At 37.8% G+C, this 25,126-nt stretch overlaps 1 protein-coding gene across 6 annotated transcripts in view; it reads left to right on the top strand.

Moving 5' to 3' along the window:
• LOC145660824 (DNA polymerase beta-like) overlaps positions 1-25,126 on the top strand; it is a 550,409-nt gene that overhangs the window by 365,690 nt on the left and 159,593 nt on the right. For 5 of the 6 annotated variants that reach the window (XM_081726247.1, XM_081726263.1, XM_081726259.1 and 2 more), the window contains one exon: positions 16,702-16,906. The exons of the other annotated variant lie outside the window; for it this stretch is intronic. In XM_081726247.1, coding sequence (XP_081582373.1) covers positions 16,702-16,906 — 205 coding nt within the window. The remainder of the gene's footprint in view (positions 1-16,701; positions 16,907-25,126) is intronic. 6 annotated transcript variants of the gene reach the window in all.

Here is a 25,126-nt window from a genome sequence, read left to right as displayed (position 1 = left end):
AGAGATTTTTAAAAAATGGAGGTTTTTGAAACGTGGGCATAGAGAGAAAAGGAGAGAATTAGTTGAGTTGAACGGAAAACGAATGAGAAGATATTAGAAACATTAGCAGTAGGGGAGAAAAGAAGATTTTTAGATGTATTTAAGAGGAGGAAGAGGAACTGGTTGGGACATTGGCTGAGCGGGAACTGTATTATGAGGAACGTGCTAGAGTTATGGTGGAAGGAAAAAGAGGGAGGCAAGGAGACTGTAGTTGAAGGAAGGTATTAAAACAAAATTGCTACTTCAAGGCGAAGAAACTAGCTGAGGACCACTGTACATCGAAGCTTCTCAGTTGCAGCAAGTGATTTGCCAATAATAGCAGAAAAGTTATGATGATGATATATTTAGCAATGTTGGTCAAAATCAGAAAGAGAGAAAATTAAAATAATAATGATTATAATTAAACCTCTTTATATTTTAGAATAATTTGAGTGAAAACTGAAAACGACTCAACTGCATATGTCTTAAAAATACAAAATAACGGCATCAAACTCTTAAGTTGTTTGATATAACTGTACAAAATCACTCTCACTTGAGAATATGGATTATTTATAGTTGTATAATGATGTTATATCACTTAATCCTTGATGTGTCGTATACCCAAGGAGGCTAAAAATTAGATTGATAAATAATTATTCAACGAATAAGCATCCGCCCATGAAGTCAAGATTGCGATCACATGCACTAAGTTTTTGTCAATCTAATGAAAATGTTTTTATACCTTGTAACAATTCATAGAATTATGCTCTCGGTCGTCTCGTGAACAACCGATTCAGAAAAACGACATACTGTAGCTATGCTAAGAGGCAGATCGACTCACACGGATTGCATAAAGTACTGGGAACATATACACTCCAGCGACATTTTTACTGGAGCCAAGACATTCAAGGGAAAGATATAATGATTTTTCCCCTTCCTTTTCACATTCTTAAAAAAGTCAAGTAGTGCGAGTACTTATGCAAGACTCTTGCGCAAGGGTCTTGGTCTTTGCCTTGCAGGTATGGTCTTGATCTTGGTCTTGCACCCTTTGTCTTGGTCTTGCATCGGGATTCCTGGTCTTGGTCTTGCATGCAAGACTCTTGCAAAAACTGCAAGATCAAGACTCTTCCGCTCATCACTAGTACTGCAATATATGTATTGATAGGTTAGGCATACTTATTGTTAATCTACATGGTAATCCGGTGATTTGTGTTTGCACCAAGGATGTTTTATAATAGAGGATCTGCCCATACGCATATTCATCATATGAACTCAATAAAGCCGAAAAACAATCGAGCATCGTCTGAGCCGGGACGTATGATTGGCTACTCTCGTTTCCGCCATGATTGTTGGCTCGAAACATTGCGATCTTAGTGGCGTGGAGTAGGTAGAGTAGGTGTAGCGAAGCTGTGACGTATGGCTTCACGATTTTGTTCTATGGGCAGATGCTCTATTTTATAACATCCTTGGTTTGCACTATAAAGCCTGTCTCAGACGGGACTGAAGTAAGGCTGTGATTCACGATCTAAAATACACGGCCTTACTTAACGATCGTGTGAGAAGTAACTTGCCCCTAGTTCAGGTTGAAATTTTCTGTTGTCCTCATTTGGATCATGACTTGGAAGAAATAGAAGCAGTTTCTATTTTCTTCTGGACTTGCGTACAACTACCATTCAGAAAAGAGTAGCGCCTGACGACAAACAACTTCATTTCTCGCTGTAATTTCAAAACAATGCTGCCTGGACAAGAGAAGCATTAATAGTATTAATAGACTCTTACGAAAAATATGATTTTTTGTAGCACGATTTATATTATTTAAAAAATGCAAGACTAAAGACCTTAGAGGAAGTATGCAGTGAAGGTATCCGCCCGACCACTACTGGTATGAACAAATGTAATTACATCTTGTAAAAGAATAAAAATAGGTGATTGAAGTACATTGTGTAATTTGTATACCAAAAAAATGTAACATGTTAAAAAAGGGTGCAGGTTTACTTTTGGCGCACCACTCGAAATAATTGTTCAAAAATTAGAATTCTTTCACAAATCACCTTCTTATTGTTTTCTAAATGATTTATGCTGGCCGACATGAAACTATCCACATGGCATAGTTAAATTTCAAGGAGATATCATAAGCAATTCTTGAAATATTATAATTCTTGTACGATTTGCGTATAAATACAGCATCCGGATGCATGCATAAAAACTTCAACCCAAAAAACACAAAACATCCTGCGTTAGGTCGCCACTAAAAAGCACAAATGCTATCTAACGGAATCATAGCAGAGCGAACTGTAGGGCCCGAGAGTTAGCGAGGGGGTGCGTCTGAAGGGAACAGGCGCGTCAGCGAAGGTGGGTATCCGCATACGCGAGGGTAGTGAAAACGAGTGGGTTTTGACAATGATACGAGTTTCAATAGAATTTGTCATGGGTTCATACTAGTAGTTCCACTTGTAAACAAAATAAAACTTCTGTAGACTGTACAGAAATTCACCGCCGGTGGAAAATAGTTTCTATACAGGTGCATTTCGCCAGCCCCCCTACCTTGGAGTTTCGAAACAAAACCTATGCCAATCGTTTGTGCTACGTTTGTGCCAGAATGTACCGCAAAAATTTTCGTTTGTACCACTTCCGGTACGAAGTTATAATAGTTTTAAAGTAGGGGGCTGGGGAAACGGCAGCCCCCCACCTTGGAATTTCGAAACGAAACCTATGGCAATCGTTTGTGCTACGTTTGTGCCGGAATGTACCGCAAAAATTTTCGTTTGTACCACTTCCGGTACGAAGTTATAAGGGTTTCAAAGTGGGGGGGCTGGAGAAACGGAAGCCTCATAACTTGGAATTTCAAAATAATAGGTATGCCAATCGTTTGTGCTACGTTTGTGCCGGAATGTACCGCAAAAATTTTCGTTTGTACCACTTCCGGTACGATATTGTAAGGGTTTTGAAGTGGCGGGCTGGGGAAACGGCCCCCCCTTGGAATTTCAAAGCAAAATTTATGTCAATCGTTTGTGCTAGGTTTGTGCCTGAATGTACCGCAAAAATTTTCGTTTGTACCACTTCCGGTATGAAGTTATAAGGTTTTAAAGTGGGGGGCTGGAGAAACGGCAGCCTCCAAACTTGGAATTTCGAAACAAAAACTATGCCAATCGTTTGTGCTACGTTTGTGCCGGACAAAAATTTTCGTTTGTACCACTTCCGGTACGAAGTTATAAGGGGTTTCAAAGTGGGGGGGCTGGAGAAACGGCAGCCTCCAACCTTGGAATTTCGAAACAAAACCTATGCCAATCGTTTGTGCCGGAATGTACCGCAAAAATTTTCGTTTGTACCGCTTCCGGTACAAAGTTATAAGGGTTTCAAAGTGGGGGGGGGGCTGGAGAAAGGGCAGCCTTCAAACTTGGAATTTCGAAACAAAAGCTATGCCAATTGTTTGTGCTACGTTTGTGCCGGAATGTACCGTAAACATTTACGTTTGTACCATTTCCGGTACGAAGTTATAAGGGTTTTAAACTGGGGGGCTGGAGAAACGGCAGCCTCCAAACTTGGAATTTCGAAACAAAACCTATGCCAATCCTTTCTGCTACGTTTGTGCCGGAATGTACCGTAAACATTTTCGTTTGTACCACTTCCGGTACGAAGTTATAAGGGTTTTAAAGTGGGGGGGGGCTGGAGAAACGGCAGCCTCCAAACTTGGAATTTCGAAACAAAACCTATGGCAATCGTTTGTGCTACGTTTGTGCCGGAATGTACCGCAAAAATTTTCATTTGTACCACTTCCGGTACGAAGTTATCAGGGTTTTAAAGTGGGCGGGCTGGAGAAGCGGCAGCCTCCAAACTTGGAATTTCGAAACAAAACCTATGGCAATCGTTTGTGCTACGTTTGTGCCGGAATGTACCGCAAAAATTTTCGTTTGTACCACTTTCGGTAGGAAGTTATAAGGGTTTTAAAATGGGGTGGCTGGAGAAGCGGCAGCCTCCAAACTTGGAATTTCGAAACAAAACCTATGGCAATCGTTTGTGCTACGTTTGTGCCGGAATGTACCACAAAAATTTTCGTTTGTACCACTTCCGGTACGAAGTTATAAGGGTTTTGAACTGGAGGGGCTGCAGAAACGGAAGCCTGCAACCTTGGAATTTCGAAGCAAAAACTATGCTAATCGTTTGTGCCGGAATGTACCGCAAAAATTTTCGTTTGTAGCACTTCCGGTACGAAGTTATAAGGGTTTTAAAGTGGGGGGCTGGGGAAACGGCAGCCCCCCCACCTAGGAATTTCAAAACAAAATCTATGCCAATCGTTTGTGCTACGTTTGTGCCGGAATGTACCACAAAATTTTCGTTTGTACCACTTCCGGTACGAGGTTATAAGGGTTTTGAACTGGAGGGGCTGGAGAAACGGCAGCCTCCAAACTTGGAATTTCGAAACAAAAACTATGGCAATCGTTTGTGCTACGTTTGTGCCGGAATATACCGCAAAAATTTTCGTTTGTACCACTTCCGGTACGAAGTTATAAGGGTTTTAAACTGGGGGGGCTGGAGAAGCGGCAGCCTCCAACCTAGGAATTTCAAAACAAAACCTATGGCAATCGTTTGTGCTAAGTTTGTGCCGGAATGTACCGCAAAAATTTTCGGTTGTAGCACTTCCGGTACGAAATTGTATGGGTTTTGAAGTGGCGGGCTGGGGAAACGGCAGTCCCCACCTAGGAATTTCAAAGCAAAATTTATGTCAATCGTTTGTGCTAGGTTTGTGCCTGAATGTACCGCAAAAATTTTCGTTTGTACCACTTCCGGTACGAAGTTATAAGGGTTTAAAAGTGGGGGCTGGGGAAACGGCAACCCCCCACCTAGGAATTTCAAAACAAAACCTATGCCAATCGTTTGTGCTACGTTTCTGCCGGAATTTACCGCAAAAATTTTCGTTTATACCACTTCCGGTACGAAGTTATAAGGGTTTTGAAGTGGGGGGCTGGAGAAATGGTAGACTCGACCCTTGGAATTTCGAAACAAAACCTATGCCAATCGTTTGTGCTACGTTTGTGCCGAAATGTACCGCAAAAATTTTCCTTTGTACCACTTCCGGTACGAAGTTTTAGGAGTTTTAATGTGGGGGCTGGGGAAACGGCAACCCCCTACCTTGGAATTACGAAACAAAACCTATGCCAATCGTTTGTGCTGGAATTTACCGCAAAAAGTTTCGTTTGTACCACTTCCGGTACGAAGTTATAAGGGTTTTAAATTGGGCGCCTAGAGAAACGGCAGCCTCTAAACTTGGAATTTTGAAACAAAACCTATGGCAATCGTTTGTGCTACGTTTGTGCTGGAATGTACCGCAAAAATTTTCGTTTGTACCACTTCCGGTACGAAGTTATAAGGGTTTTAATGTGGGGGGCTGGAGAAACGGCAGCCTCTAAACTTGGAATTTCGAAACAAAACCTACGGCATTCGTTTGTGCTACGTTTGTGCCGGAATGTACCGCAAAAATTTTCGTTTGTACCACTTCCGGTACGAAGTTATAAGGGTTTTAAATTGGGCGCCTAGAGAAACGGCAGCCTCTAAACTTGGAATTTTGAAACAAAACCTATGGCAATCGTTTGTGCTACGTTTGTGCTGGAATGTACCGCAAAAATTTTCGTTTGTACCACTTCCGGTACGAAGTTATAAGGGTTTTAAAGTGGGGGACTGGAGAAACGGCAACCCCCTACCTTGGAATTTCGAAACAAAACCTATGCCAATCGTTTGTGCTACGTTTGTGCCGGAATATACCGCAAAAATTTTCGTTTGTACCACTTCCGGTACGAAGTTATAAGTCATTTAAAGTGGGGGTGGGGGCGGGGGCTGGAGAGACGGCAGCCTCCAACCTTGGAATTTCGAAACAAAACCTATGCCAATCGTTTGTGCTAAGTTTGTGCCGGAATGTACCGCAAAAATTTTCTTTTGTACCACTTCCGGTACGAAGTTATAATAGTTTTAAAGTGGGGGTAAACTTCAGAAACATCAAATTCAATACAAATAGAGATAGAAACATTGAGTTAACGGGAATCGTTACTGCACTTATAAGCACTAAGCACTAACGTTAGTGCTATCATATTTTGGGATTTATTCAAGATTTTTGGTGGGGGGGCCAACTTCAGAAATATCAAATTGTATACAAATAAAGGTAGAAACATAGTGTTAACAGCAATCATTAGTGCATCATTAGTGCACTTAAACGCACTAAGCACTAACGTTAGCGCTACTATATTTTGAGATTTATTCAAAAAATTTGGTGGGGTGGTCAACTTCAGAAATATCAAATTCTATACAAATAGGGATAGAAACATGGGGTTAATGGCAAACGTTAGTGCATCGTTAGTGCACTTAAACGTACTAAGCATTAAGGTTAGCATTACCATATTTTGGGATTTATTCAAGATTTCTGGTGGGACCAACTTAAGAAATATCAAATTTCATACAAACATTTAGTGCTTTCTAGAAGCACTAAATATACACTAATGAATGGCATTAATTTTTTGTTAGTGCTTGAAGTTGACGCAAGTTCACCGTGCCCTCCAAAGATATTGTACCTGTAGCACCTACACTAATGAAGTACTAACGTTAGGGGTTGGTGCACTAAGAACCACTAACAATTGCACTAGAAGATATCATTAGTGCTTTTGAATATGGCGGAAATTTGATGCAATTAAAAATTCCCAATAAATGTCTTATAGGAGTTTAGTGACATGTAATTGTCCATAACTACACTAATATTGAAGGACAAACGAAACTGTTAGTGTTTTCTAGAAGCACTAACGATGCACTAACGATTGCACTAGAATAGATCATTAGTACTCTTGAATTTGACGGAAATTTGACGCAATGAAAAATTTCCCATAAATTTATTATGTGTTTCGTTACATGTAATTGGCCATAAGTAAACTAATATTGAAGTTCTAACTAAATTGTTAGTGTTTTCCAGAAGCACTACCAATGCACTAACGAATGGCACTAAATTTTAGTTAGTGCTTGAAGTGGGGGCGCTAAGTTCACTCTGGCCTCAAAAGGTATTTTAATTGTAGCACATTTACTAATGAAGCACTAACCTTAGGTGTAGATGCGCTAAGAAGCACTAACAATGCACTAACGATCGCTCTAGAAGAGATCATTAGTGATTTTGAATTTGGCGGAAATTTGATTCAATGAAAAATTTGCCTAAATTTCTTGTGAGTCTCGTGATATGTAATTGGCCATAACTACACTAATAGTGAAGCACTAACGAAATTGTTAGTGCTTTATAGAAGCACTAACGAATTGAACTATTTTTTCCGTTAGTGCTTAAAGTGTCGGTGCGAAATTCACGCTGACTTCTCCATAGGTTTTTTTACTTGTAACACCTACACTAATGAAGCACTAACGTTAGGTGTTTGTGCTCTAAGAAGCAATTACGATGCACTAACAATTGCACTAACAGAGGTAATTAGTGCTTTTGAATGAAATGGGAATTTGATACAATGAATAATTCCCCATGTGTTTCTTATGGGAGTTTTGAGACTTATAATTGGCCATTTCTACACTAATGGTGAAACACTAACGAAACTACTTGTATCTTCTAGAAGTACTAACAATGCACTAACGTATAAAACTAATTTTTTCGTTAGTGCTTGTAGTGGGGGCTAAGTTCACGATAAATTCGAAAGTTTTCTTTCCTTGTAATATTAGTGCTTCCTAGTGCACCAACACCTAAGTTTCGTGCTTCATTAGTGTAGGTGCTACAAGTAAGAAACCTTTGCGGGCCAGCGTGAACTTGGTTCCCACTTCAAGCAGTAACGAAAAATAAGTCCATTCGTTAATGTATCGTTAGCGCTTCTGCAAAACACTCATAGTTCCGTTAATGCTTAACTATTGATGTAGATATGGCCAATTATATGCCACAAAAATCCCATAAGAGATTCATGTGGAATTTTTCATTGCGTCAAATTTCCGCCAAAATCAAAAGCACTAATGACCTCTTCTACTGAAATCGTTAGTGTTTCTTAGTGCATTAACACCTAACGTTAGTTCTTCATTAATGTAGGTCCTACAAGTAAAAAAACCTTTGGAAGCTTTCATGAACTTGGCGCCCCACTTCAACCAATAACGAAAAAATTAGAGCTGTTTTCGTTAGTGCTTCACTATTAGTGTAGTTATGGCCAGTTACATCTCAGGAAACTCACATAAGAAATTTAAGGGGAGTTTTTCACTGTGTCAAATTTCTGCCAAATTAAAAAGCACTAATGATCATTTCCAGTACAATCCTTAGTGCATCGTTAGTGCTTCTTCGTGCACCAACCCCTAACGTTAGTGCTTAATTAGTGTAGGTGCTACAAGTAAAATATCTTTGTTGGTCAGCGTGAATTTGCGCCCTCTTCAAGCACTAACAAAGTAATTAGTGCATTCGTTACTGATTCCTGAAAATACTGACACTTTGTATGGAATTTGATATTTCTGAAGTTGCCCCCCACCAAAAATTTTGAATAAATTTCAAAATGTGGTAACACTAACGTTAGTGCTTAGTGCATTTAAGTGCACTAATCACGCTCTAACGATTGCCGTTAACCCCATGTTTCTACCTCTATTTGTATAAAATTTGATATTTTTGAAGTTGGCCCCCCTCCAAAGATCTTGAATAAATCCCAAAATATGGTAGCACTAATGTTAGTGCTTATTGCGTTTAAGTGCACTAACAATGCACTAACGATTACCGTCAACCCCATGTTTCTACCTCTATTTGTATAGAATTTGATATTTCTGAAGTTGCCCCCCCCACCGAAAATCTTGAATAATCCCAAAATATGGTAGCACTTACGGTAGTGCTTAGTGTGTTTAAGTGCCCTAACGATGCACTAACGAAGCGCTAAGTTTAGTGAAAATCTGTCTGCATAAAGATGGGTGGGGGGCTAACTTCATATGAAGTAGGTCCCAAACCAAAATCTTCAATATCTCGTAAACGCTGAAAGCACTAACGTTAGTTCTAAATGCACTAACGTGCACTAACGATGCATTAACGATGAGCAACGTTTGGTGTGATTTGGGAGAGGTGGGGGGCCAACTTCAGGCACGTAATTTTTTTGCGGTACATTCCGGTAAAAACGTACCACAAACGATTGACATAGTCTTACCTCGAAATTCCAAGATGGGGGGTTCTGGAAACGGCAGCCCCCTAGTTAAAACTGTCATACTTTTGTACTGGAAGTGATACATACAAAAATGTTTGCGATACATTCCGACACAAATGTTGTTAAACGATTTGCATAGGTCTCGTTTCGAAATTCCGACGGGGCATCAAAACGGCAGCCCCGAAGCTTGAAACTCTCGTATCTTTGTACCGGAAGTGGTACAGAAAAGAGTTCAGCGAAACGTTCCTGTTCAAAAGTAGTGCAAAGAGTGGGCATAGGTTTCATTTCGAAATTACTGGGTGCGGGGCTGCCGTTACCACAGCCCCTCTTGAAAACTCATATAACTTCGTACCGGAAGTGGAACAAACGAAAATTTTTGCGGTACATTCCGGCACAAACGTAGCACAAACGATTGGCATAGGTTTTGTTTCGAAATTTCAAGGTTGGAGGCTGCCGTTTCTCCTGCCCCCCCCACTTTAAAACCCTTATAACTTCGTACCGGAAGTGCTACAAACGAAAATTTTTGCGGTACATTCCGGCACAAACGTAGCACAAACGATTGGCATAGTTTTTGTTTCGAAATTCCAAGTTTGGAGGCTGCCGTTTCTCCAGCCCCCCCATTTTAAAACCTTATAACTTCATACCGGAAGTGGTACAAACGAAAATTTTTGCGGTACATTCCGGCACAAACGATTGTCATAGGTTTTGTTTTGAAATTTTTAGGTGGGGGGCTGCCGTTTCTCCAGCCCCCACTTTTAAACCCTTATAACTTCGTACCGGAAGTGGTACAAACGAAATTTTTTGCGGTACATTCCGGCACAAACGTAGCACAAACGATTGCCATAGGTTTTGTTTCGAAATTCCAAGTTTAGAGGCTGCCGTTTCTCCAGCCCCCCACTTTAAAACCCTTATAACTTCGTACCGGAAGCGGTACAAACGAAATTTTTTGCGGTACATTCCGGCACAAACGTAGCACAAACGATTGGCATAGATTTTGTTTTGAAATTTTTAGGTGAGGGCTGCCGTTTCCCCAGCCCCCCACTTTAAGACCCTTATAACTTTTTACCGGAAGTGGTACAAACGAAAATTTTTGCGGTACATTCCGGCATAAACGTAGCACAAACGATTGGCATAAGTTTCGTTTCGAAATTCCAAGTTGGGGGGGCTGCCGTTTCCCCAGCCCCCCACTTTAAAACTATTATAACTTCGTACCGGAAGTGGTACAAACGAAAATTTTTGCGGCACATTCCGGCACAAACGTAGCACACACTATTCGCATAGGTTTTGTTTCGAAATTCTAAGGTTGGAGGCTGCCGTTTCTCCAGCCCCCCCCCACTTTGAAACCCCTATAACTTCGTACCGGAAGTGGTACAAACGAAAATTTTTGTCCGGCACAAACGTAGCACAAACGGTTGGCATAGTTTTTGTTTCGAAATTCCAAGTTTGGAGGCTGCCGTTTCCCTAGCCCCCCACTTCAAAACCCTTATAACTTCGTACCGGAAGTGGTACAGACAAAAATTTTTCGGTACATTCCGCCACAAACGTAGCACAAACGATTGCCATAGGTTTTGTTTCGAAATTCCATGTTTGGAGGCTGCCGCTTCTCCAGGCCCCCCACTTTAAAACCCTTATAACTTCGAACCGGAAGTGGTACAAACGAAAATTTTTGCGGTACATTCCGGCACAAACGTAGCACAAACGAATGCCATAGTTTTTGTTTCGAAATTCCAAGTTTTGAGGCTGCCGTTTCTCCAGCCCCCCCACTTTAAAACCCTTATAACTTCGTACCGGAAGTGGTACAAACGAAAATGTTTACGGTACATTCCGGCACAAACGTAGCACAAACGATTGCCATAGGTTTTGTTTCGAAATTCCAAGTTTGGAGGCTGCCGTTTCTCCAGCCCCCCACTTTAAAACCCTTTTAACTTCGTACCGGAAGTAGTACAAACGAAAATTTTTGCGGTACATTCCGGCACAAACGTAGCACAAACGATTGGCATACCTTTTGTTTCGAAATTCCAAGGTTGGAGGCTTCAGATTCTCCAGCCCCCCACTTTCAAACCCTTATAACTTCGTACCGGAAGTGGTACAAACGAAACTTTTTGCGGTACATTCCGGCACAAACGTAGCACAAACGATTGCCATAGGTTTTGTTTCGAAATTCCAAGTTTGAAGGCTGCCGTTTCTCCAGCCCCCCCACTTTAAAACCCTTATAACTTCGTACCGGAAGTGGTACAAACGAAAATTTTTGCGGTACATTCCGGCACAAACGTAGCACAAACGATTGGCATAGGTTTTGTTTTGAAATTCCTAGGTGGGGGGCTGCCGTTTCCCCAGCCCCCCACTTTTAAACCCTTATAACTTCGTACCGGAAGTGGTTCAAACGAAAATTTTTGCGGTACATTCCGGCACAAACGTAGCACAAACGATTGTCATAGGTTTCGTTTCGAAATTCCAAGTTTAGAGGCTGCCGTTTCTCCAGCCCCCCACTTTAAAACTATTATAACTTCGTACCGGAAGTGGTACAAAGGAAAATTTTTGCGGTACATTCCGGCACAAACGTAGCACAAACGATTGGCATAGGTTTTTTTTTCGAAACTCCAAGGTGGGGGGGGGGGGTGCTGGCGAAATGCACCTTTTCTATACAGGCATCTTTCATATCAACTCATTTATTTTATCCGTCTTAAGGCACTTGTAATAACTTTAGCCTAGTAATCCTACACTTGTAAACATAGAATTCAGATGTGATGCGCCAAAAGTAAACCAGCGCCGAAAACAGAAACAATGAGAGTTAATTGTCATCAGTGTTATGTGGCTTTCGTGAAATTTTAGGGAACTGCCACAATACTGCCACAATACAAGAATTCCGGGTGTAGTGCATGGGATAGTTCCCGGCGGGTATAAGTTTACTTTATGGGCTATGTGGGCATGTTTTGTGGGTACTGAGCTGAGCGAATGCACTCAGTACCTATACTAGAAAATTGCTCTTTCTTCTTTATTTTAGCTTTCCGCGCCTGATAACTGCCCACATTTACATATTTTGACAAGTCATTTGATTTCCAGTTCTACAATCTGGTGGATCCAAGGATCTACAGACCATTTTCTAGCTGATACAGACTCTTCCATGTTCGTGTCTCGCTGCTGAATCTTCGGAGTTACTAATTTCAATAGCGTATGGAATTCAGAATAATCCATTTTGTAGATTTTTTTTTTTTTTTTAGCAACGAGCATTTTTTGTAAGTAGTTGATTATTCACCATCGAAAATACGGTGCTTTCCTGTGCATTATTGCGGCGAAGAATTCACTCCCTGGTCCACCAGCTCCTCTTTACTCTTTCTCTCTCTCGGCGGACGCGGTGGCTCAGTGGTAGAGCGTTCGCCTCCGGTGCTTGGGGTCCCTGGTTCGACAGCCAGTTATAGCATCTTTTTAGTAGTCACTGTAGTAAGAGGGACAGAGTATTTAGTTAGCTTAAAATAATCCATATGGATGACACATAACCAGGAAACAAATCCATTTAAAGTATAGTACATTTAAAAATATATTTCTTTTCCTTGATTAGTTTGTTCAGTAGATGCATTTTAATGACGCATTTAATTTTTCGTTTCTTGACCTTAGGTGGAGGTAGTGAGATCTTATGTAAAGATTAAACAAAAAATGAGTTTTCTTCTAAAAAAAATATGATTTGTTTAATAATTATAGATATGAGATACAAATTTGTCTATACAGTTTTTTCTCCAACATTTTGTTACTGATTGAAGAAAGGAATTCCTAAACCGAAAAATCAAGAGAATATATATTGAATACAGTTAGTATTTTTTTTTCGTTCAATTTCGATTGTCGTATTTTCTTTTAATTATTTCTTCAAATATCTGAAATTAATAAAACTGTTTATTAAGAAATTGATTTGTCATTAAACATTACAAATTTCATATTATGTTTAGTTAATATTTAACGTAATATAAGGAATGCGAATAAAATAATTGAATAAAAGAATCTCATGATTGGAATCTAACTTTTGCAAGAGCCTAGAGCTTCTGAGGATTTTATCCCTAACAGTGTTCTGTTGACAATGCTAAAATAAAATTTCAAACTAGTTAGTAGATTTCCATGATATAATTAATTCGAAGATAATTTATTTTCATTGAAGGTTATTTTTAGTTATACTTGTCATTATTAATAGTACTCATTGTTTCATTATGTGTTTTTAGTTGATTTATTTCGTGTTTTTTTCTTTTCCTAACCTTGATTTAATGATTTACAAAACTTTACTGAATTAAATTACTGTGTATGAGACATTATTAATTACCGCACTTATAGAACAAAATTGACGACTTATACTCTGTGATGTTATTCTATTTTTTAATAACCGGCTCTGTAATATATGGTGTGATGAAATTCGGCAGCACTGCGAATATCTTCGAAACGAATTATCCAAGATAGATGGTTATCAAAAAGTATTGGAAAGGCCTTAATCCAGCAATAGATCGACAATTGTTGGTAATGAAATGAAATTAAATCTTTAATTTTGACATCCCACGATTATGCCGGCTAGTCTAAAGGAGATATAGATGGTGAGAAATGAATGAAACTATGGAATGAAGAAAGTGGGAGGAAACGGGAGAACCCCAAGGAAATCCACGCACATATTGTTTGTCCAACACAAAGTTCACTTGGCGCGGGCTGGGATCGAACCCAGGACCCCTGCACCAGAGGTGAACGCTCTACCACTGAGCCACCGCGGCCCCTAATTGTTGATAAGGATATGTATGCGTTTCAAATACGTATAAATAACCTTTACTACTATACTCATATGAACCCAGTTCTCATTCTAGATATATGAACATTTGAAATTAAGAAATAAACGCTTAAACCTTGTTCTGAGGGATCATATGATTAACCCTGTAGCTATAAGAATTTCTAAATACAAAGATAGTTAAACTAAAATTTACTGTTCCTGGGCATAACTTGGTAAAATTTCCTGTTATGTCTAAGTAACAAACGGTTCTGGGAACTCTCTATATTTTAACAACCGGTTCTATCGAACCGGCTGAGTAGCACCACTGGTTATACTTCAGGTTCATTTACACTGTTCAGTTCCTTTAAGTCACCAGAAACAGTTATGTATCATGTTACAAAATCTCGTCTATTTTGATCAGTTAGTTTAAAAATTGCAAGGATATTTCAAGATAAATGGGCCACCCTGTTTATGTATTATTTTGAATGAATGAAAGGCAACGGAGAGTTTTGTATTTTATAAAAGAAACAAAGAAAGAAATGAATGCAAACAAATTCCTTGTTTCTGATGTTTAATTCGTTGTGATTGGCACCATGTTGAAGTAATGCCATATGCTGCATATTATTCGAAAGGCCATTCCGTCACCGTTCAAATTTGCTATATTCCACCTCTGTAGAACTACAGGATGAGCCATAAATACTTCCTTAAGTGTAGTTATATTTCGTTAGGCCGCTCTTAATTTTTTCTCCCGATTTCTATGGTAACAAACATGAAATCTTTTGTAAATGTTCAGTATACAATATCGTTTCCATGTATTATTTTCCTTCTTTTTCCTCGGCGTTAATTTCCTTGCCGTACAATTTTCTTAAATAAGAAAGAAACAAATGGGCATTACGTTTGAAAACGGACATTTTAAAGGGCAATTTCCCTCAATAACTTCCCCTCAATTATGTGAGCAATGGATAACCCATTTTTATATAAAAATTTCCTGACTCATCCCTAATTATCTTAGAGGCATAATTGATACAGTTTTGTTTGGCCGAAACCAGTCTTTTAAAAGGTACCACTCGCAAGTCTCTAGCATGTATCATAGTAGAGAAAATTCGCAAAAAAGAGAAATTTTTGTCAAAAATCCCTTTTTCCCCGATTTTGGGCCCCTCTGGCCGGCCCCTGTGTCAATCCACAGAGCCCCAAAATATCTCAAAAATACTACATACTATGTATAATAACGTACGAAGTTTCAATGTTATATCTTGAAAAAAAAGAGAGGAAAAAAATATTGCCCCATGTGCAAGCAGTATCAACTTTCCCCTATGTAAGCAATGTATAACCCATTTTTATATAAAAATTTCCTGACTCGTCCCTAATTATCGTAGAGACATGATTGATACACCGTTTTGTTTGGCCAAAACCAGTCTTTTAAACGGTACCACTCGCAAGTCTCTAGCGTGTACCATAGTGGAGAAAATTCGCGAAAAAGGGAAATTTTTGTCAAAAATTTCATTTCCCCCCGACTTTGGGCCTCTCTGGTCGGCCCCATGCTAGAGACATGCGAGTGGTACCATTTGAAAGACTGGTTCATGCCAAAGAAAATGAGGTACGTATCATGACTTTAGAATAAATAGTGATAGTACTGTAGATACTTTACTAAAGTAATTGACTAAAAATGTGTAAAAAATGAAAAAATAAAGAAATCGAGATTTTTTTTACATACGTCTGTTGACTCTAGCAACATGAGTCATACCTCATTTTCTTCAGCGTAAGGCAGCCTTTTAAATGGTACCACTCAAATTTCGCTATCGTGTACCTGTGAAGAGAAAAATGGGGAAGAGAGAATTTTTTCTTTAAAAAACCCCTTTTTTTTCCATTTTGGGCGAATTTTCCCGCTTCTGGTACACGATAGGAAAATTTCGAAAGCCTGGTACATTTCGAAAGAGGGGTACATTTCGAAAGCCTGTCTCATAACAAAACCAACGAGGTACAAACCATGATTCTAGGGTAAATAGTAATGTGTCAGGGATTTTTTGAAAAAACTTCTCAAATATACTATTTTTTAAAACCCATCGTCCATGTTTGTGACGTCACAGCCCCCAGAAAGAGCACGCGAGGCTGCAAAATGCCCATCAAATAGGTTCTATGATGTTTCCATATTTGAATGAATGCAAAAACCCCGGTCTAAAAACCTTTACTAGAGACTTATAAAGCAAATTCCGAAGGTCGTCGCCATGGCACAGGTGTTGTGCCATCATGATTTAAAAGGGTTAATTGTAATATCTGAAATTTCACCACCATGCTACCTATTTTACAGGGTGCTTCAAATTATTAGATTATATTAAAACGTATTAATTCTAACTTAAATGACATTTGATTAAAATATAGTAATGATAATAGTAATATGTAGCACCTTGATCACATTTAATAGAGTATATGCTTAATGAAAATAAAAAATGAAGAAAAAAAGAAAGAAAATTTAGAGTTTCCAAACTGCTGTTTCAGTATAGGTCTCCACTTCGTCTATCTCAATTTTTCTTCTCCTAGAATATTGACATTGTATTTTGCCTTTTTGTTTGCAGAACTTAGGTGAAAAACTATAAAACCTAGTTTCACTTTGTTTTCCAGTAGATTAAAGAGACACGGTATTTATTTATATATTTATTTATTATGTATGTTCTTCTGTGTTTCATGTCTTAAAACTTCGAGCGATGTTCTGATTCCGTAGATCTAATTATTTACGTAACTATGTAATCTGTATTTTTGGGTGCTACGATCATGATATTTTTTGATACTGTCTACTTTATAAATATTTTTTTTATTTTATAGGGAGTTTGCAACTTAGGTCTAGCGAAAAATTCAGAACCAACTATATACAGACGTTTGGACATCCGGCTTTTTGCACACGACGAGTATTACTGTGGTGTACTATATTTTACTGGAAATAATCTGTTCAATCAGACTATGAGAGAACTTGCTTTGGAGAAAGGATTTACATTAAATGAATATACTCTTCGTCCTTTGGGTTCTACAGGTATAATTATTCAACACAATATAAATACATGTGTTTGCGACTACTGTACTTAAGTACCAGCGACGGTCGGTAACTTATGGAACGAGTGAAGCAATAGTTAAAATATTAAATACTACAAACAATTGACATTCACCATTTCTCCTTCTTTTGTCAATTTCAATTATCTGATTACAAAATTTATCCATGTGAGTTAAATTTTAAATCTATTCTCCTTTTTCTCTTCAATTCTTCAGTCGTCCGATTATAAATTCATCATATCACTTACGTTTTAAGTTTATTCTCTTTCCTTTCGTGTCAAATTCTTTGATCATCCGATCATTAAATTCATCTAGTCATTTAAAGTCTATTTTCCTTCCTTGTCAAATTCTTTGATCATCCGTTTATATTCATCATAATTTTCAACTTGCTGCAGTTTCGCCAGCCTTTCTTCGATAGATATCAAGGGTGGGTCAGACAGTCCTCCTCGATCTGGAGCATTTGTGTACAATGTGTGAACTGGTCAAAGTGCAGAGAAAGAGCGTTCGGCAGTTGGTAATTGGTAATATAGAAACCGGTAATTGGAATTATAGAAACCAAGCTGCAAAGCTTATAGAATTCTTTGAAAGCAGACGATGACAATCCAGTACCTTTTTCAATAGGTGAGAAGTTTAGGAACACCAATTGAGGCATCGCAAAATGTGCTCCTGAAACCCTTGAAAATCGATGTATTGGCCTTAACGTTCTTTCAGTGAAGAAAACTTTGCATCTAGGAATTGCTTCTCAGTGTATGTGTGTGTTTTTTATCGAATAACTGAAAAAAAGTCGGTTTTCTCAATTTGTGAATCTTAGTTGAATCTGGCTGCATATGTCGTCATAAATTTCACAATATAAACAACGATAATGTGTGTTCATATCATTACTTTCATTTGTGCAATATTTCTTCTTAGAAGGTCCTATCTTTGATTTACAATGTACCATACTGAATCAAAATTATTTCTTTTACTTTCCAGAATTTCCTGTTTCCATTACTTTCCTAATGCAGTAATTTACATCAAATAATTTGATCTAGAATATGTCACACAGGAAATCCCTTAAGCAAAATATTTCGCTGAATATGCGTAACAAAAAGTTAAACTAAAAGGTCGAAAAGCACTGTATCAAATCCTCAGATCTCGTGATAAATGTATTTATCCCACTATTGTGGGTTATTCAAGATAGCATAGAACAGATTCGTAGGGTCTTTGTATGCTCTACTATCGTTTGAAAAGCCTTGAATTATAATTTCATTTTAGGTAGTATCTTCCTAACCTTTGAATCCAAATCCTCCACCCTTTTTGTGAGATTTGAAACGAAACAGGAAAAATGCTAAGTATCATGAAAACGAAATTACATTATTTGATAGCTGACTGACTGGGAGAGTACAAAATTAAATCGATAAATACAGTACAGTAAATAAAGTACAATACAAAATTAAGTACAGTAAATAAATAACGCATCAGGATATTTAACCCTAACTTTCTTTTCAAGACCTTTAATTTCTCCGGCATAACTGCAACACCATCATAATACTGAACGATTAATTTAGAACTACTATCATACAAAGTATTTCTCGAATGTTTAGGAAACATGTTCTGCTAGAGCATCTGCAGTATGGTTTGAACTGACATCAGTAAAGACCAGAAATCATGCAGCAACTTCTCCATCAGGAAGAATGTACCTTACAACTGCTGATAGTTGTAAATGTGATGATATATAACTCGCTTCGTCTAATGTAATAGAAATGAGACGTGAATCGGTCAGTTTCCTTTTTAATTCATTTATTACGATAATGCTTTGAATCAAAAATTGTTTTGCATATGTTTTGAGAGACCCGAAAATACTGTGCCTGTCTGAAAATTATTGTCCAAAACTTCACCATATTTTCTTAAAAATTGTAGTTATTCAATGCAGTTCCTCCTGTTAATCGTCCTCACCTTCCAAATGACCCCTGGAGCTAAGTTCTTGCCAAGTAAGGAAGATAAGTGGGTCAATCCATCTGAAGTAGGTCAATCCATCATAAGTGGGTCATATATATCAAGAAAAAAGGGTTGCTCGGCCATTTTTTAAAATTGTGAAACCTACGCAGTTGTTTGCTTCATTTCTGAAGACTATAAAACTGTGTTTACAATATGTTTATCTGAAGCGGTTTGCCGGTGGCGGCCATGTTTGTGTTGTGGCGCGCGCCTACTTTCAGAATCGTAAGGGTTAACAAAAACGTTCATTACGAAAACAGTACTTGTTCTAGAAGGATAAAACCAAAAGCATTTGATTACTAATGGATCGAAGTAAAAAAAATCTAGGCTTATAGGTATTTACCTATGTTTCTCCTTTGTATGAGAAATTTACAAGTGAACGCAAACATCAATATCGGTGCAATTTCACGTTTTGTAATGTTTTGTAAGTAGTAAGGAGCGGTATACACAGTTTGATTTAGTTTTGTGCTATCAAGAGATATGTCAGTAGTTTTACCAGAAAAAAATTTGATTGTAATGTACTTTTATGTTTTTATGAGTATGTTAAAATCCCGGTTTTGTCGAGAAACCCGAAGTTTGGGTTCAAATAACTCTGATGGGGCTAGTGATAAAAATCTCAAATTAGCACTGGATGTAGTGCTGTTGTATATGTTTATGGCAAATAAAAAACATACTTGTATATTTTACTACTACAAACGTTATAGCTTCTCAAAAAAGAAACTGTTGCAGTGATACTGTTCTACAGAAGTACAGGGTGCGGCACGTAAAACCGGCCCGTCGTAATATTCTGGCATATTGTGTTTTTGGCAACACTTAAATAATCTACCTTCCTACCAAGAGATGGCGTGTCGAGGTCGGGTCGACTTACGTGACCTGCAGCAGTCACGTGCAGCCGCAGCCAGTGAAACTTGTCAAAACCAGTTGAGAAAAAGGCCTCGTTGTGTTAAGCCGGGTGAGTGTCAGTGTGTGATAATGCCGTATTCGATACCCGAGCGTGTTGCCATTGTTGAAGGGTTCATTCTCACTGGATCTTTTGTGAAAACAAAGAATTTGTTTCGGGAGAAATTTCCAGGACGTTCTGTGCTAGCAAAAAGCACCATTCAGGAATTGATTGAAAAATGGCGGCGTACAGGATCGGTTCAAAATGCTCCCAGGAACAGACGACCATCTGTCTGCACACCTGAATTAAAGATGCAGGTGGAGGAGATAATGACAAGAAGTCCTCGAAAGTCAACCAGAGGATTGAGTCAACAGGTTCATGCGAGTGAGAGAAGTTGCAGACGTGTTTTAAGGGGACTGAAGTTAAAACCGTACCGGATAAGTGTTGTGCAAGAACTGAAGGAGCCTGGCCTGCAGAAGAGGGTGCATTTCTGTTCATGGCTGTTAAGCAATGTTGCCAGTGGTTTCTTGGATCCACTAATGCTCATCATGAGTGACGAGGCGTGGTTCCACCTGCCTGGGTACGTAAATTCCCAAAACAACCGGTATTGGTCGACAGAAAATCCACACGCAATCCACCAGGTACCCTTGCATGATGAGAAGATTGGTGTTTGGTGTGCCATTTCCGCCACATGCGTTATTGGGCCCATATTCTTTGAGACGACAGTGAACAATGACGTGTATATGGGAATCCTGGAGGAGTTTTATACACACTTGACCGAAGAGGAGCGTCAGTTATGTTACTTTCAGCAGGACGGTGCAACATGCCACACATCAGCTGCATCATTGTCCCTTGTGCATGAGATGTTTACACCAGAGAGGACAATCAGCAAAGGCTTGTGGCCTCCTCGGTCACCAGACTTGTCCACGTGTGACTTTTACTTATGGGGACTGTTAAAGGGAAGATTATACGAAACAAATCCACACACAATTGAAGAACTCAAGACCAGGATCCAGGATGTCACCAATAGCATTACAACACAAGAACTGACAAGGGTATATATGAATCTCCTCAATCATGCTCACATGTGTGTTGAAGTGGGCGGAGGACACTTTCAGCACCTGCTGTGAAGGCTGCTGTGAAGGTGAGTAGTCATATTCAATACATTACATTTCATTTATGTGTTGTAGTTAATCATATTCAATACATTACATTTCATTTTATGTGTTCACTTTACGGGCCGGTTTTACGTGCCGCACCCTGTACTATGAATAAGGTTACTTGTCTTCAGAGCAAGTATATGCTGTATACTTGTCCTATATGTTATGCATTGTTTCAATATTGGAAAAATAATGATGTCTTTGTGTATTTACTTATTCCCAGCACTTAAGTTTATGGAGCTTAAACAATATGTTACGACCAATAACTGTAGGTTGTTTATTTGGTCGATAGAATATAATAGCAACAGTAATAATAATGACAATTATTCCAAAGTAGAAATAAATACGGTAATTAGACAAAATATAAAACAATTATGACTGAAAAAAGGAAAATATATGTATTGATGTTCACATGACATTAAGCTAAATCTCAAATTACCAGGATCTTGTCCTATAAGAAATTATCAGGATCTTGTCCTAAGCAACGATCCCATTAGTGAAATTCAAACTTTACTCATTTCTTAACCTAGAAAAAAAATCTTGTATTATAAGGTTAGTAAATAATATTTCAGAAGGACTCTAAATAAAAGAAAAATTGTAACTGCGCTAAAATTTAAACGAAAATAACCTGTTCAATATGTTTATTGCTTCAGAACTAACAAAGAAACCTCCACCATCGCATATACACGATAGTTGCCTAGATAGTAAGTTTAGGCTCAATAAAGCAGCTCGTATCTTCATATTTCCGTTGCTTAAACTTAATACATATGAAGTTACATTGTTATTCATCAACATGTTTTTTAATAGCTTTTACATATTTTAGTTTGGATCGTTCTAATAAAATTTATTCATTAGTAATATAAGTATCGCCTGCTAAGAAACAGGGATATTCTACATCAGAGTGGTCTTGCAGTGTCTCTAAGAAATGATTAGCTTAAATGTCATCTTACGCTGTCCTTACTTGTTCTGACTAATATTACAAAGTTTCATATCAGCCATGCTATCACACGAAAATTAAATGACACATACATTATTATTAATAATAATAACTTAATTATCTTGAGATAAGAAGGAGCAGAGCAATGGACTTATGACATTGATGATATAATACACCAGTATTCCAGCTCTATTTACTTCTCCGAATAAACATTGCATAGTGTGAAAATTCTATAATTATTCAGTAATAAAAATGGTAAATGATATATTTACATGCAAAAACATGTATGGAATGTGAGGCATTAGCTTGAACTTAAAACTAATTCATTCATCATTGCATTATACTAGGAGCTGACTATAGATAGATCCCAATTTCCAGCATGGCACAACGAACACTACTAACTAGACAGTATGATAGCAACGATATTATCTCTATTGTTCTTAGCTTGGTTCATTTCTAAATATTGCATTAGGCGTAGGTAGCAAGATAGAGGTTTTTTAAGGCAGGTAACTGTGAATGGCTGGTACCGTCGAAGCTCATTTCATACGTTAGTATTCATTAATTACAAAATTTAATAATCAAAGAATTTAGATTATTATGAAAGTCAAGGATTTGTATTTGTCACGCGATTACAGCTATAAGACGTTCCCACTATGAAACTGATGTGCATGACGCTACCGGTATTTAGCTACTAATCATCATCATCATACTGGTCAAATGCACACGGAAAAATTTTAAAACTTATGGAATTTTCTTTATGAAGGATTAGTTGTACTTTTCACTGCCGTTAGTGCCACCACTGAGAACTAGACAGAAAACTTTGTTTTTAAAAACAATTGCAAAATTTATCGTATCAATCAGTCATCCTGGAATTCCCACTCCAGCTATCAGAACTCCTGTGAAACAAATAATTGGTAAGGGATTACCTTATAATACAGCTATACCATCCAGCACCGTTCGAGTCCCAAATAAACTTCCTTGTTGTGCCTGCAGAATATTCCCATGACTGATAAAATTATCTGTTCGGTGTCAGAACACCACATTACACCATTACAAACGAATCATCATCTTTCTGTAAAGTCCATAATCTACACTTAAATTTACGTACGAAGTCCCACTCAGATTACTTTAGTGTTCCTATGGTCATTATCAAGATTTTCAATCAATAATTTTGCATAGGTTAAATACACAAAATATAATTTTAGCTCAAATCGAATAATAACAGGACTCGTCCCAACGCCTAAACAGATTGTTTATTCAAAATTTTATATCCATACGTCACACCTAACAACGAATGCCAAGCCCACAACAAACTAGAATTTTCATCTCTGTAAGAACATTATTCTCTTGAATCATATTTAACATTCAAAATTTACTCCCGTAATTCCTAAATAAAAATTGATACTAAATTATTTCATCCCAAAATGTATAAAATATTTATTTTACACAGCACTATTTCTTTGCTTCCTCTTTCGTATTTCGCTCGTCAGTTGTTTTGTTGCTATTAAATTCAGCTGCGAGCTCCTTCGTGGCTAAGCGGTTAGCGTACGCGCCTTTGGCGTGGGAGACCCGGGTTCGATTCCCGGCGGGAGCTCATGTGGTTCGGATTCCACGTTAATCAGTAGGCCCACGTCTCATATAGCCTCGCTGCTGAAAGGGACGCTAAACTAAAATCAACTCAACTCAACTCAAATTCAGCTGCTCATACTTATAAATGGCAAGCACCGATTAAGAGAAACAATTACAGCCATCAACGTTCATGCACTGTTCGACACCACTTGCAATACTAATAGTTTAATATTCGTAACAATTAATTTCTTCGTGTGGAAAATAGAATAAGTTTAAAATATAAATAATTACATATTATCAGAATGAAGCATACTGATAAGGAAATTTTAACATGCATATTTGTTACTGTAGCTAAATTCTGATTAAAATTTTATAAATATTAGAACTTTAAAAAAATGTCTAGTCATGTGTAATCCTTGATAAGCAATATATTACATTTAATTTCCCTTATTTATAAATCAAATTGTTTAACTGAGAAATACAACGGAATGAAATACACGAACGGGTCAGTACCCGGTACAGCTTTAGAATACGGTTGTACAGTATAGAATAATAATAAATTCTGGTAACATATTCCTACAAACGCAAATCATCCTTTTTTAACATCGTGGAATATTAACAAAACACGATTGATAACTGTAAGAATCAATGTCACGCGATCAGACTGATCCGTTACAAATACTAATAACCTATTACTATTTGAGAGAGAGTATCTTAATCGAAGCGTTTAGCACAACTGAGACTGTATAAAAAGAAAGTATTTTGAAAATAACGTATTGTTGTTCTAGGAACACAAAACATAACTGCTTATTAGCATGATATTCATTCCATTATGTTTGATTCTAACATACTAGTTAGATGCAAGTGGTAGAATACGTAACACAGGATGGTCGTTGTAGTCCTTTGATTCTGAAATAAAGAACAGCTTACCGTGCCTTCTTAGATAGGAACATATTTGCGCTAGCTTCTAGTACCAATAACTCTAGTACAGCGGTCGAAATGTTTTTATTATTATTATTATTATTATTATTATTATTATTATTATTATTATTATTATTATTATTATTAGAGTTTCTAAGATCTTAGCTACTTCACCTGATTTTACCAGAAAATATTTTATGTTTTGTAACTTTGTATTACAAAATAAAAACATGTCATCTACGCCGAGTATATGATTATTTATTGGCCTTTGCTAAACTTCCTTTGCGACTTCTCGCTTTGTAGTTCCACGCACACCATCACAGGTGTTTTTCCTATGGGATGATCCAAAGAAGTGCCATTCAGCGTCAAGATCGAAATCTTGTTTGTAGCAGTACAGGTTACCAAAGTTCTTTTTTTGTTTTTATATTGACTTGAAGCTCCATCAGAAAAATAAATAAGATTTTTAATGTTCGGATCTACATTAATATACGCTTAGAAATCTTTTGAAAGCAATAAAATGCCCTTGTATCGTGCTGTAAATGATCAGTTAAGAAACATACTTTTGTGTTCTAATTTATCATTTTCCCTAAAATAGAATACGAAAGGGCGAACTATGGCTTGGATATTGATCCAGTGGAAACTCTATCTCATTCTGAGCGGTGAATGAATAATTTTCTGCAAAATCTGCTAACACCACATTCTTCTGCAGTAAGTTCTGCTTTTTCTTCTTGAGAAACAGAGCTTGAGACTGACAAAATAATG

The sequence above is a fragment of the Thermobia domestica genome, chromosome 1, assembly GCF_964235325.1.
Source record: "Thermobia domestica chromosome 1, izTheDome1.hap1.1, whole genome shotgun sequence".
Taxonomy (NCBI): Eukaryota; Metazoa; Arthropoda; class Insecta; order Zygentoma; family Lepismatidae; genus Thermobia; species Thermobia domestica.
This window is presented reverse-complemented; position numbering and strand designations above follow the sequence as displayed.